A 12,590-nucleotide genomic window follows, 5' to 3' on the forward strand; every position below is an offset into this window, starting at 1 on the left:
GCACCTCCTTTGTCCCCATAATGGCACCCAATCAATCGCACCTGTCAGATGTTATCTCTCAATACAATGCGTGTCTGGAACGTTCTGTCACAAGTGTCTCAATTATCACAACATTAAATGCATTCAGGGCTAAGAGCCATTTGTGTGTCCATGGACTTCAAATGGAGCGGTCAGTGCGGGAGAATACCCTGCATCATGCCATCGGAAACGGTGAGTGTGGTTCTTGGTTGGTCCAATCCTTAAGGCTTGGATCTTTCAGTTCTTGTCGTAGCTCGGATCTTTGGAGTACTTCCTCTTTCCGGAATAGGACCTACTAAAAATCCGGAAAATGTTCGCTTTCGCTGGTTTTCGCCTTTTATTCTACTTTTCGTGGTGGTATTCACATTTGTAATCGGTGATTTTGTGCTCTCAGCCAAGTTGGTGCTTAACAATGGTCTTAAGGTCTATACTATAGGTAAGATATTGTAAAGGAAAGTAAGGTTAAAGTATGAAATTTTTAAGAATATTCAAAGTGTTTTTATCTACAGGTTCTCTGAGTTTTAGTGTGATATGCATTTTTTGTTTTTGCGCCTTTATAAATATCGCCCGTCGATGGCCCCAAATCATCCGACAGACAGCGCTATGTGAGCGGATCTTCCTGAAACCCTGCTATGGCAGCCATGAGGGAGTCAACTTTAGTAGAATTCTTCAACGTTGGGCACTTATGCTTCTGGTGACCGCCCTGTGTGAACACCTCACCTATGTGGGCAGTGCCGTTTGGAGCAACTACGAGCAGATTCGGGATTGCAATCTGAAGGAGGGATTCGTAGAGAACTATTTCCTGCGGGAGCGTCAGGAGGTATTCTCAGTGTTTGATTACCGAGTTTGGATGGTGTTCTTCATCGAGTGGAGCACCCTTTCCATGACATTCGTCTGGAACTTTGGAGATATCTTCCTGATTCTTATGTGTCGGGGATTGAAGATTCGGTTCCAGCAACTTCACTGGCGTATTCGTCAGAATCTGCGGAAGACCATTACCAAAGAGTTCTGGCAGGAAGTACGTTCGGACTTGTTGGACCTGGATGATCTGCTAAAGCTCTACGAAAAAGAGTTGTCTGGCTTGATATTGGTCTGCTGCGCCCACAACATGTACTTCATTTGTGTCCAAGTCTACCACAGTTTTCAGTGAGTTTTTAAGTTATTACCTATTATAATAAAATGAAATCTACTCTTATTAAAATAGAGTTAAAGGCGCCTTCATGGACGAGCTCTACTTCTGGTTCTGTTTGCTTTATGTGATCGCCCGCTTGATGAACATGATGTTTGCGGCTGCTTCGATTCCCCAGGAGGTCAAGGATATATCGAGCACCCTTTATGAAGTACCCTCAAGTACTTGGTGCGCCGATCTGGAGCGTTTAAGTGAGATGTTGCGCAACGAAACCTTTGCCCTCAGTGGAAAGCGATACTTTTTTCTCACCCGAAGGCTCATCTTTGCAGTGGGTATTACAAAATGATGAAAAAATCTTTAATTTTCCTCTTATTTTAAGATGGCTGCTGCTTTAATGGGATACGAACTGGTGCTGTTCCACCAATTGGAAGGTGCCGTGGTGCAGAAAAGTATTTGCAGCCGTGGAGCCGGCTCCTCCATGAGCATTTTCTTCTCTTAGCTCTGTTTACCATTTTCATTTTCCTTTATACGACTATATACCTTATAAGCCCTACGGGGCTGTCAACGTTTCGTATTTGCACAAGATTATGCACAGATAAGCAGAGCACAATTGGCACGGAGGCCATCGATTAGGGGTAACCAGTAGCAATTTGCGGGCTTAGCATTTGTCTGGGGAGGATTAACGCTCAGTCGAGCTCGGAACATGGCCAGGACCACTGGGGATCCTGCCAAGCGGCGCCGGTGCATAGCTCGCATCAAATTCTGGCGAAGATCCAGAGTGGACAGAGAGTATGTGGAACATATTGTGAATATTTAAAATATAATGTGGTTTGTTGGAACTTCATAGTATCACCTTGGGAATCATCAAATACAGGGTCGTCTCTAAGCCTTCAAGGCAAATTCAGTTTTCATTGAGTAAGTTTTCTTTGAATTTTTTTTTAATGTTTATAAAATTTTTTAATTCATAGTAAGAGCTTGGCTTCTACGGATCAGAAAGGAGGACTACAAGTATAGTGGGTCTTTTCAGGAAGCCATTAAACCAGGTAGTTTTGAAGGAAAAATACTGAATTCTTATAAATGTTACGTAGAAACCAGGCTTATTTTTAATCCTTAAAAGTTTTTAGTTATTTTTTCTTAATTATTATGTATTTTTTCAGTTCTCATCATTGCCCAGGTCTTTGCTCTCATGCCAGTTCGGGAAGTGAGCTCCAAGTTCGCAGAAGACCTGACCTTCACCTGGTTCAGCATTCGCACTTATTACGCCTTGGTGACCATCCTGTGCTTTGGTGTAACTTCCGGATATCTGGTGGCTTACGTGACGAATGTGTCCTTCGACTTCGATTCGGTGGAGACTCTGGTCTTTTACCTATCCATATTCCTCATCTCTTTGTCGTTTTTGCAACTGGCCAGGAAGTGGCCTGCGATAGCTCGGGAATGGCAGTTGGTGGAGGCCAAGTTACCACCTCTCAAAATGCCCAAGGAACGCAGATCCCTGGCCCAGCACATCAAGATAATCACCATAGTGGCCACCACTTGCTCGCTGGGTAAGACAATACTTCCTCAAATGAACTATTAATTTATATACTTTTCAGTGGAACACATAATGAGCATGCTGTCCATGGGCTACTACGTAAGCTCCTGTCCCCGGTTCCCGGGTCATCCCATCGACAGTTTCCTGTACTTGAACTACTCCTCGGTGTTCTACTTTGTGGACTACACTCATTTTCTGGGGATCTTGGGCAAGGTGGTCAATGTCTTGAGTACTTTCGCCTGGAACTTTAACGATATCTTTGTGATGGCCGTTAGTGTGGCTTTGGCTGCACGTTTTCGACAGCTAAATGATTTCATGATGAGGGAGGCTCGACTGGTAGGGGATTCGATGATATAAACAAGACTGTACTATATATTTTATACGATTCCTAGCCCACCACTGTGGACCATTGGATGCAGTGTAGGATTAACTTCCGGAACCTTTGCAAACTGTGCGAGGAGGTGGACGATGCCATATCCATCATTACCCTGCTCTGCTTCAGCAACAATCTGTACTTTATATGTGGCAAAATCCTCAAGAGCATGCAGTAAGTTTATCATCTCCATATATCATATACCATAAATAGCATAACACATTAATTTTTAAAAATTATTTTCAAAGGTTTTTAATAAGTTCTTTAAAACATTTTTAGGGCCAAGCCTTCTATTTTGCACACCCTGTACTTCTGGTTCTCACTCACCTATCTACTTGGTCGCACCCTCATCCTGTCCCTCTACAGCGCCAGTATCAATGATGAGTCCAAGCGGCCCCTGGTCATCTTTCGCTTGGTCCCCCGGGAGTTTTGGTGCGATGAGGTACGGAAACATACCTCCTATAAATCAAAACTGTAGAATCACTCTTAACTTCCAGCTAAAGCGTTTTTCGGAGGAGGTTCAGATGGACAATGTGGCTCTGACAGGCATGAAGTTCTTTCGCCTCACACGCGGCGTTGTCATTTCGGTTTGTGTGCCAGCGAAAAAAATGTGGCAAAAATATCCCACAATAAAAGTATACTATCTATATCTCTAGGTGGCCGGCACCATTGTGACCTACGAGCTTATTTTGCTGCAGTTCAACGGCGAGGAAAAGGTGGCCGGCTGTTTGGAAAGCTGAACTCTGTGGGAGGGACAGAGTGTTAAGCCTGCAAAATATACACTTTTATTGTTGCTGTTCCTTAATTATAGATAAGTGCAAAACAACAGGTGTTTTTAATAGTCATTGGGCACTCGCAGTGTGACAATTTAGTTGACTGGGCCAATCCTACCGAGCAGTTCGCCTCGGCGCGTTGAGTTAGAAGGTCGCAGGATGAAGTTCCTTCCGAAGCTGGAGAGCAAGTTGCGCCGGCTGAAGAAGAAGGTGACCAGGTCACCACTGGTTAGAAAGTTGGACTTGGTTCACGAAAGGTGGGTGGGTGGAGAAACACCTCTTAAAAACAAAAAATGGATGGATTTGGTATTTTTATTTAAGAAACCCTTGTAAACTTATCCCAGTTTTATATGTTTTAAATTTATTATTTAATTAAACTATTATTTAACTAAGGTCAAAGTGTATTCCTTTTTTAAGTGCCCGTAAGAAGGCCTTTCAGGAAAGTTGTGAAACCTACAAAAATCACATTGAGATTGAGTACGAAGTGCGGAATAAGCAGCCAAGTAAGTTAAAAGTATAAAAATAAGTATTCAAACAATAAAAATTATTTTAACAGAGCTATCCCGTAGCGATAAGGAGGCCTTCCTCAGCGATGGAAGCTTCCACCAGGCAGTTGGCCGAGTGCTCCTCGTGGCCGAATTCTTCGCCATGATGCCCGTCAAGGGAGTGACGGGAAAGCATCCGTCGAATCTGAGCTTCTCCTGGCGCAACATTCGCACCTGTTTCTGCCTGCTCTTCATCGCCTCGAGCTTGGCCAACTTTGGACTATCATTGTTTAAGGTTTTAAACAATCCGATTAGTTTCAACAGTATTAAGCCCATTATATTCCGTGGATCTGTTCTGCTGGTCTTGATAGTGGCTCTAAATCTGGCCCGTCAGTGGCCCCAGTTGATGATGTTCTGGCACGGAGTGGAGAAGGAACTGCCGCAGTATAAGACGCAGTTGGGCAAGTGGAGGCTGGGCCACACCATATCGATGGTCATGCTAGTGGGAATGATGCTGTCCTTCGGTAAGTTTAGTATTTTAAGAGAAATAAGTTCTATTATTATGACAATATCCATTCTTCCCCAAGCGGAGCACATTTTGAGCATGGTGTCGGCCATTAACTATGCTTCATTTTGCAACCGCACCGCCGATCCCATCCAGAATTACTTTCTGCGCACCAATGATGAGATCTTTTTTGTGACCAGCTACTCCACTCCATTGGCCTTGTGGGGCAAGTTCCAGAATGTCTACTCCACCTTCATATGGAACTACATGGACATGTTCGTGATGATTGTCAGCATTGGTTTGGCGGCCAAGTTTCGCCAGCTGAACGATGATTTGCGAAATTTTAAAGGAATGGTATGACAAAACATTACAAAACTGATTTAATACAGAAGACAATGATTACTTACAGAACATGGCTCCCACTTACTGGTCAAAACGTCGCATACAGTACAGGAACATATGCATACTGTGCGACAAAATGGACGATGCCATATCCCTAATTACCATGGTGTCCTTCTCCAATAATTTGTACTTCATTTGCGTTCAGTTGCTGAGAAGCTTAAAGTGGGTTTATAAACTTAAGGGACCTCCAGATGGCTAATTTTTATATGCCTCCCTAGCACCATGCCTTCGGTGGCCCATGCGGTGTACTTCTACTTCTCCCTCACCTTCCTCATTGGTCGCACATTGGCGGTTTCACTGTACTCGGCCAGCGTTCATGACGAATCCAGGCTTACACTTAGGTTCCTGCGTTGTGTGCCCAAGGAGTCCTGGTGTCCGGAGGTGAAAAGATTCACAGAGGAGGTAATCAGCGACGAGGTGGCCCTCAGCGGAATGAAGTTTTTCCACCTCACAAGGAAGCTGGTATTGAGTGTGAGTTAATAATTAATTATTATAATATGCAAAAATTATTCTCACGTCTATTCTTGGATCATTTGCTCCTCAGGTTGCTGGCACCATTGTCACCTACGAGCTCGTACTCATCCAATTCCACGAGGACAACGACCTGTGGGACTGCGATCAGAGCTACTACTCATAGAACGACGATTTATAGTACGAGGTTTATTGCATAATAAATAAAAAATCATCTTGCACTTTATTATTATTGTTTGTTTAAAGCGGTAAAAGGAAACCAACAAAATGTCGCTCTTAATATCAATCATTGCCTAATTGTACGTCACATTATCCGCTACAGAGATTCTACGTGTGTCCGCGTGTAGAGTCCACAAAGAATGGTCGCTAGTTCACTTACAGGCTAATCATCGGCTAACTCTGATGGTGGATGAGATAAATGGGGCACCTATGTATAGTACTGTCGACTGGCATGGGGTCTCTCAGTGTCAGCGAAAGTGTCGTGCTTGGAACGCTTGGAATATACAATATATGCGATACTGGATGCAAAATTCAGCTAAAGATTTTCAATTACTTATGATTAAGTTCAGTTTAGTGTTCCAACTTCGTGTTTTCTCTTTTTGCCACTACAAAGAAAGGTAACATGTTCGGAAGTTAGGTGGTTTCTGGTTGCATATGTCTGTTCCATTACAAAATATATGAAGCGAAAGCTACACGATAACTACATGGTATCATTATGTATGTGGGTGTGTATATATAGGATCCTAGCACATGTGAGTCTGTGTCTACTAATACGATTTCTACGACTGCCAATAAAGAACTACAAAAACTTGTTCGATGTTTTGCTGAACGCCTTCACGCTTCACACGGAAAAATGCAGGATGCTGGGGGAGGATTCAACTCGACTGAGAGAAGGCAAACATAAAGTATCACAAAGATTGAGATCTTAAATTAAAGCATAGCGAGAGAGCGCAAACAATCGGTTGGAAGATTAGCCTTAGTCCGTATTGAAGATGGGGAATGCAGAGGCTCGAGTAGCGAGTGTGGCATGAATGCTTTTGCGTTTGCATTAGCGTTTTGAGTAAAACAAGTCTGGGGCATCGCAGGTCCTCAGTGCCGCTTGGCATCGTATTGCTTGACCTTCTCCGGAATGGCCGCCTTCTCCACGACCACGTGCATGCCGAGCTCCTCCAGCGACTTTACGTAGACCAGCTTACGCCAGAACTTTGTGCTAACAAAAATAAAGGGTTGCTTATTAAATTTCGTCTTCGTTTAACAAATTTTACTGTTGCCTACCTCACAAAAGGCCGCGCCATCCACACCAGAGACTTAATCCAAAATGTGGGATGCACCAAATACATATGCTTCAAGCTCTTGCGCAACCGACGATCCAGCAGCTGGTAGCATCTAAGGAAAGATATCAAAAGAAATCAATAAAAAACTAGAAAGTTAGTCCGAAAAACTCACCTTTTGAGCCATGGAAAAGGCGGCACATTTCGCCTGTTGGAACCGCCATGCAAGTAGATCAGTACATAGTCATCTGTGACCAGCTGCTCCAGGGTCTTGACTACGTAGAGGAACAGGTTGTCCATCACATAGCTGTAGTCGGCCCTTGACCTATCCGGCAGGTGGCAGGCACAGAAGATGACTATGGCGTTCTGTCCGCCAGATTTGAGATATCCGCCATGGGACAGCACACGCTTGTAAGGCTCAATGACCCGCATGTCGATCTCTCGGGTGCGTCCGTCTGGTAATGTGATCTTCTGCCAATTTCGCGAGTCGCGTCTTTCCTCAGCAGCCGTGTATTGTGGCAGACTGGATGCAGCCGTGGCCGGGGCATTTGGCGTGGGCGTGGTGGCCAATCCGAACTCCAGGTCCAGTTCCAAATCGTCGTCGTGGTCGGGCAGCAGCTCCGGACCCTCGCAATCATCGTCGTCATCCTCCCCGTCTAAGCCATCGATCAGGGAGCTCGAAGGACTCAAGGAGGCCAGGTTGTGTTCAATGTCCTCATCGTCGTCGAAGCTGTGATTTGAGATGGAGTCCAGGCTGGATATGTCTTCGCCGCCAGGGAGTGTAGTCGATCGCTTGGATTTTTTGCCATTGCCATTTGGCATCAAAGATACAGACTGAAAGTTGGACTCCACGGCGGCCAAGTACTGGGACACATCTGCATCAGACTCGCTGCTCAAGATATCCGGACTGTTGGCCCTCAGCAGACTGACCTTGGCGTCCTGTGGCTTGCTCCGCGCCTGATTCAGGTTGTTCTTCACCTGCACCGCCTCCGCGGTGGGCACTACGTCCGGAAAGTTGCTCCGCGGCGGCTGTTTTTCGTGCTTCTTCAGCTGGAAGGGCTCCGAATCGGAGTCCGTGTTGGTTGGCGACATCAGCGGATGGCTATTGGCCAAGGTGCGCTCGATGGTCTGTCGTTGTGGCATCGTCTCGATGGGCAAAAGCTCCGGCCGCAGTATTCTGTTGTCCAAGGCGGAGCTCGTCTTGAACTCCAGCTCCTCTTTGTTGTGATCATGGTCCTGGTCCTTCTTTTCCTGCTCCAATTCAAGGATATTCTTCTGCGGCGCAGTGGGCACAAGATCATCCGCCAGTGGCGAGACGCCCGTGGAGTCCGTCGGCGTCTCCGAGATGTCCATTTTGCTCTCTGACTGCGAAGATTCGGATTCCGCGTAGTGCGAACTGCAAATCGATTAGTCATATACTTAGTCAACTGTTTTGTTTTTGTGTAGACGCAGGCCCATTTACCTCATAGTTTCCCGTGTTATTTCTGTGTCTAGTGAGAAAGTTCGGGGGCCCGCGCTTCCAGGCACTCATCTAGTGGCTCCGGGCATCAGTGCTGGGTGGATAAGTCGGGCGTTGTGTCCCAAATTCGCGTATATTTAAATGCCTGTAAACAAATTTTACACTCTCGAGAGCGTGGGGTTGCCAGATGGTCGCGAGTGTGTGGGAGGAAGTGTTGGAAAGCGTGGGTTTTGCAGGGGATCTGACAGGCCTGCAAAACGGCATTAACAGATTGGTATGGATTTAAAAACAAATACATTTCAATTAAAGTTTTTCGTCATTTAAATAGTTACATTTCTTAAAAGTAAGTTGTTGTAAAAAAGTACAATCTAAGACTACAACACAAAAATGTGACCTTTAAGCAATTCTCAGTTTAAATTTTATTGGTTGTATGTTCCAAAACAAATATACATGTCCAATACAAATTTATTTCTTTATGTGAAAAGTTTTTACAAATTAAGAACTTTTAAAAATAAAACAATTAACCGTAGTACCGAAGAGCACCGAAGAAGTGTTTGAAGGGGAATACCATATAAACGTGACTAAATGAAAATCTGCTGTGATACAATAATAACATTGTTGTTTAAGTAACAAATGTAACACATTAAAATTAATATTATTCCTACTGTTAGGTAAAACAAAAATGTTTCTCTCAGTGCGACTTAATTTCAACCATCTGGCAACTCCGCGCTCCCGTACACTTTTTCCTGCTGCTGCGGTCACACTGTGTGTGTTGTGCGTCGCGAAAAAATTAGGTTTTAGCCCGTAAACAGCCCGCCCGAGCAATGGAGGTAAACAGGATCACCGTGAGCGGCAGCAGTGCAGCGCCCGTCACCGCCCCCAATCCCCCCGCAGTGCCCGGCAACCCCGCGCCAGCTGCGAGCACACTAATCCAAGTAGGCGTGTCGCCAGCAACAACAACCACACCGACGATAGCAGCCACAACAACAACCACAACTGTGGGAAGTACAGCTAGCATTCCAGCTGTAATTTCGACACCACAACGAAATCCTCCGATTCAAAATCTGCCGATAGAACTGCAGAACGATCAAAAGCGAAGAAGGTGAGAGAGACGAACGATGACAGCTGTCAAAACTGACATTAAACTGTGCTTGACAATCATTAACCCTCTTGCACCCCTCGAAAAGTTCCTCGCGGACGATTAAACGGAAGCGTTTCGATGACGAAATAGTCGAGTACAACATTGCAGTGCCCACAAATCGCGGCGGAACGGACGCCAATCGCAGCAGCAGACCCCGAACCACATCCCAAAACTATCCCGCTTTGGTGGGAGTGCCGCACACCACGCTAGCACCTCTAAACATACCCATTTCGACGCCGGAAACGCCACAGACGCCGGCCTCCGTGGATTCGCTGCTACCCGGGACACCCAGCACCCCAGCGTCACTGCCCCTGGCCACGCCAGCCACGCCGGCTCCCCTGGCCACTCCGCTTCCTGCTCCAGCCCCCGTTGTTGCATCCACCGCAGCTCATCCCAAGCCACCGGCGATGGAGCGCCCGACGACCAGCGAACGGCGCTCGCGTCCAGTGCGTCCGGCCAGCAAGAAATCGCAGCGCCGGAACGGCCGTCCCATGGGCCAGATGGCCACCAAGGATCTGGGACGCTGGAAGCCCATCGATGACCTGGCCCTGATCATCGGCATCCAGCAGACCAACGATCTGAGGATTATCCATCGCGGCGTGAAGTTCTCGTGCAAGTTTACCCTGCAGGAACTCCAGCAGCGTTGGTATGCCTTGCTCTACGAGCCGGCGGTGTCCCGGATTGCCGTGTCCGCCATGAGAAACCTGCATCCCGAGCTGGTGGAGTCCGTTCAGCGCAAGGCTCTGTACAGCGTGCAGGAGGAGGATCTACTGGGAACCATTAAGAGCGTAAGTGGGAGCTGTAGGTTCAAAGTCGTTCCATTACTTATGTTGATTTTAATCCGTAGTCGGAGCAACCCAAAGTGGAACAGTTCCAGGAGCTGCTGGACAAAAATGCCTCCATTTTCTATTGCGCACGCACTGCCAAGTCCCTGCACAACCATTGGCTGCTCCTCAAGCAGTACAGCCTGCTGCCGGATCAGACTGTGAAGCCTCTTTACGGCGCGGATCAGCAGCCAATCAGCTTCTCGGATGCAGAGGATCAGATCTTCGAGCATGACTTGAACGAACCGCGTGACGAGGCTCTGGAGATAGAGAGAGCCCTTGCAGATCGTCGCAACAAACGTGATATACGCCTGCTGGAGAACGAGCTATCGCGCTGGGGCGTTCTAGTTGACTCCGTGCTTAGCCCAACGGCTGCCTCCGAGTTCGACAACCAGACGCTGGCCTGTCTGTGCGGCCGCCATGTGCGCTACCTTATGCGCTCCAAGGAGATCACTTTCGGCCGCGATGCCAAGGACTGTGTGGTGGATGTAGACCTGGGACTCGAAGGGCCGGCTGCGAAGATTTCGCGCCGCCAGGGAACGATCAAATTGCGCAGCAATGGCGACTTCTTTATCGCCAACGAGGGCAAGAGGGCCATCTTTATAGACGGCACTCCCTTGCTGTCGGCAAACAAAGCCCGGCTGGCCCACAACTGCACGGTGGAAATCTCGGGGCTGCGCTTCACCTTCTTGGTCAACTACGAGTTGATAAACGCCATCCGCCAGGAGAGCGCCAAGACATCGAATCCCCTCAACTAGCTGCGCTTGGAGCGAGCTGGATGCGAGTCTTAAGTGTATTCTAGTACTTAGTGAACAGCAAGAAGATAATTCTGAAATAAACAGCATATGGACAATATGTATACCCCATAAATGTTTCAAAGTGTCGATGTTTTCACTTTAATTTAGTTTTTAACGTGGATGTGTAGTTTTACATATATTTGTTATCTTAATGGTTTCTTTGAAGAATCATTTACAACATACAAAGCTGATTTATTGCACCCTTCTAAGATCTATTGATGTTGGATTGTGCACACCTTCTTTTTTAGACATTTTAACATTGAATTAGGTTCTAATGAATATTCAAATTGTAAGAACTACTTCCTTAGCATAATAGATTTAGTTTTAATACGATTGAATGGCTTTTATTAGCATATTTATGGCTTCAATCAAACTTAATGTATCCAAGTAATTTAGAGTGCTAAGCGCCCACTCTGCAAACTCGACAACCGCAACGCCTCCGATCGAACGGAAGCTGCTGGCGGCTTTTTCCATCATCCATTGTAAAATCGAGTGGAAGTGGCAAAAGAGCTCGAGAGCTCTCCCGGATGGGGTCAGATCTGCCCACCAGAAACCGTCTCGGCTCTGTCTCCAGACTCCTACGCCCCTGCTGGCGCTGTGTCATGCGGCTAATTTGCGACTAACCCGTAAGCTGCTATTAATTACAGCTCAGCCGCTGGAAAGTGGCTGCCAAGGGGGCACCACTCACACACCATCCACAGGTCCATCCATCTAACCATTCTATCCATAAGCATTCTGTTCGCATGTCACCGACGACGACGACGTTTACAAAGGCTGAATTGAGCAACAAAGATTCGCAGCTCTGAGAAGACTCACGCGATTGTATAACTCTCGGGTCGGGGATCCGTTCTTTCTTCTGGAGTCTCGGAGGTCTGGGTTCCCAACTCTGAGAGGTTCACTTGTCACGGCAATTTTGCCGCTGATCTCTGCGATTGTGTTCGGCAAATTTTTTCGACCTTGCGCCTTGGGAGCTCCACTGGCTCCATGGCTTTTCGCATTTACAAATTGTAACAGATAGCAGATCGCCGGAGATTGACTACCCCGACTAAGTAATAAATGATCGCAGCTGTTGGGGTAATTAATTGAGCCACCGACAGCCGGGGACCATGACACCTAATATAGAAATTAGTCGGCGAAAGAGCACGGAGAAAGTTCGATGACTTTCTGCGGCGGCCTTTCTTCGAGGTCGAGTTCGGGCTTGGATTTGGGTTCGGGTTCGGAGAATGAAGGATGGAGGGGCTCTTTAATTTGTATTGTTGATACTATAAACTAATAAGCCAAGCTGCGCAGCATATTAAAATATAATTAATTGTTGTCACTGTCTATAAAAAGTCAATTTACCTCGGCCTGGTCGTACCGGGAATTTCGATGGTCTTTCGTTCTCGCATCGCCCCAAACTCTCCATCTTTCT

At 46.6% G+C, this 12,590-nt stretch overlaps 4 protein-coding genes across 6 annotated transcripts; 3 read left to right on the top strand and 1 right to left on the bottom strand.

The window, feature by feature from the left end:
- Positions 1-20: 20 nt before the first annotated feature.
- LOC108035460 (uncharacterized) lies at positions 21-5,913 on the top strand. The gene is made up of 18 exons (XM_017111101.2): positions 21-210; positions 260-454; positions 528-1,164; positions 1,223-1,475; positions 1,527-1,635; positions 2,305-2,691; positions 2,740-3,014; positions 3,071-3,225; positions 3,331-3,493; positions 3,549-3,638; positions 3,708-3,767; positions 3,924-4,081; positions 4,242-4,327; positions 4,381-4,833; positions 4,897-5,168; positions 5,224-5,378; positions 5,435-5,687; positions 5,761-5,913. The coding sequence occupies exons 1-18, from the start codon at positions 21-23 to the stop codon at positions 5,851-5,853; spliced, it is 3,984 nt and encodes a 1,327-aa protein (XP_016966590.2). The 3' UTR covers positions 5,854-5,913.
- On the top strand, positions 1,658-3,877 carry LOC108034387 (gustatory receptor for sugar taste 64e). Of its 3 annotated transcripts, XM_017109268.3 has the most exons (9): positions 1,658-1,936; positions 1,995-2,062; positions 2,116-2,190; positions 2,305-2,691; positions 2,740-3,014; positions 3,071-3,225; positions 3,331-3,493; positions 3,549-3,638; positions 3,708-3,877. In XM_017109268.3, the coding sequence occupies exons 1-9, from the start codon at positions 1,851-1,853 to the stop codon at positions 3,789-3,791; spliced, it is 1,383 nt and encodes a 460-aa protein (XP_016964757.1). In that variant the 5' UTR covers positions 1,658-1,850; the 3' UTR covers positions 3,792-3,877. The 3 variants fall into 3 exon arrangements, with proteins under 3 accessions (XP_016964757.1, XP_043950715.1, XP_043950717.1); XM_044094780.1 differs by lacking the exon at positions 1,658-1,936 and having other exon boundaries at positions 1,947-2,062; positions 2,120-2,190; XM_044094782.1 differs by lacking the exon at positions 1,658-1,936 and having other exon boundaries at positions 1,988-2,062.
- LOC108035459 (protein prune homolog 2) lies at positions 5,892-8,633 on the bottom strand. Its single transcript, XM_017111100.3, has 4 exons — positions 8,421-8,633; positions 7,134-8,354; positions 6,963-7,073; positions 5,892-6,897 (listed from the first exon to the last, which is right to left on the bottom strand). Exons 1-4 carry the CDS (start codon positions 8,423-8,425, stop codon positions 6,777-6,779), a joined length of 1,458 nt encoding a protein of 485 aa, XP_016966589.1. The 5' UTR covers positions 8,426-8,633; the 3' UTR covers positions 5,892-6,776.
- A 528-nt stretch (positions 8,634-9,161) lies between these two features.
- LOC108035616 (microspherule protein 1) lies at positions 9,162-11,252 on the top strand. The gene is made up of 3 exons (XM_017111303.3): positions 9,162-9,519; positions 9,605-10,346; positions 10,406-11,252. Exons 1-3 carry the CDS (start codon positions 9,242-9,244, stop codon positions 11,138-11,140), a joined length of 1,755 nt encoding a protein of 584 aa, XP_016966792.1. The 5' UTR covers positions 9,162-9,241; the 3' UTR covers positions 11,141-11,252.
- Positions 11,253-12,590: the final 1,338 nt, after the last annotated feature.

Source organism: Drosophila biarmipes, chromosome 3L (genome assembly GCF_025231255.1).
Source record: "Drosophila biarmipes strain raj3 chromosome 3L, RU_DBia_V1.1, whole genome shotgun sequence".
Lineage (NCBI taxonomy): Eukaryota > Metazoa > Arthropoda > Insecta > Diptera > Drosophilidae > Drosophila > Drosophila biarmipes.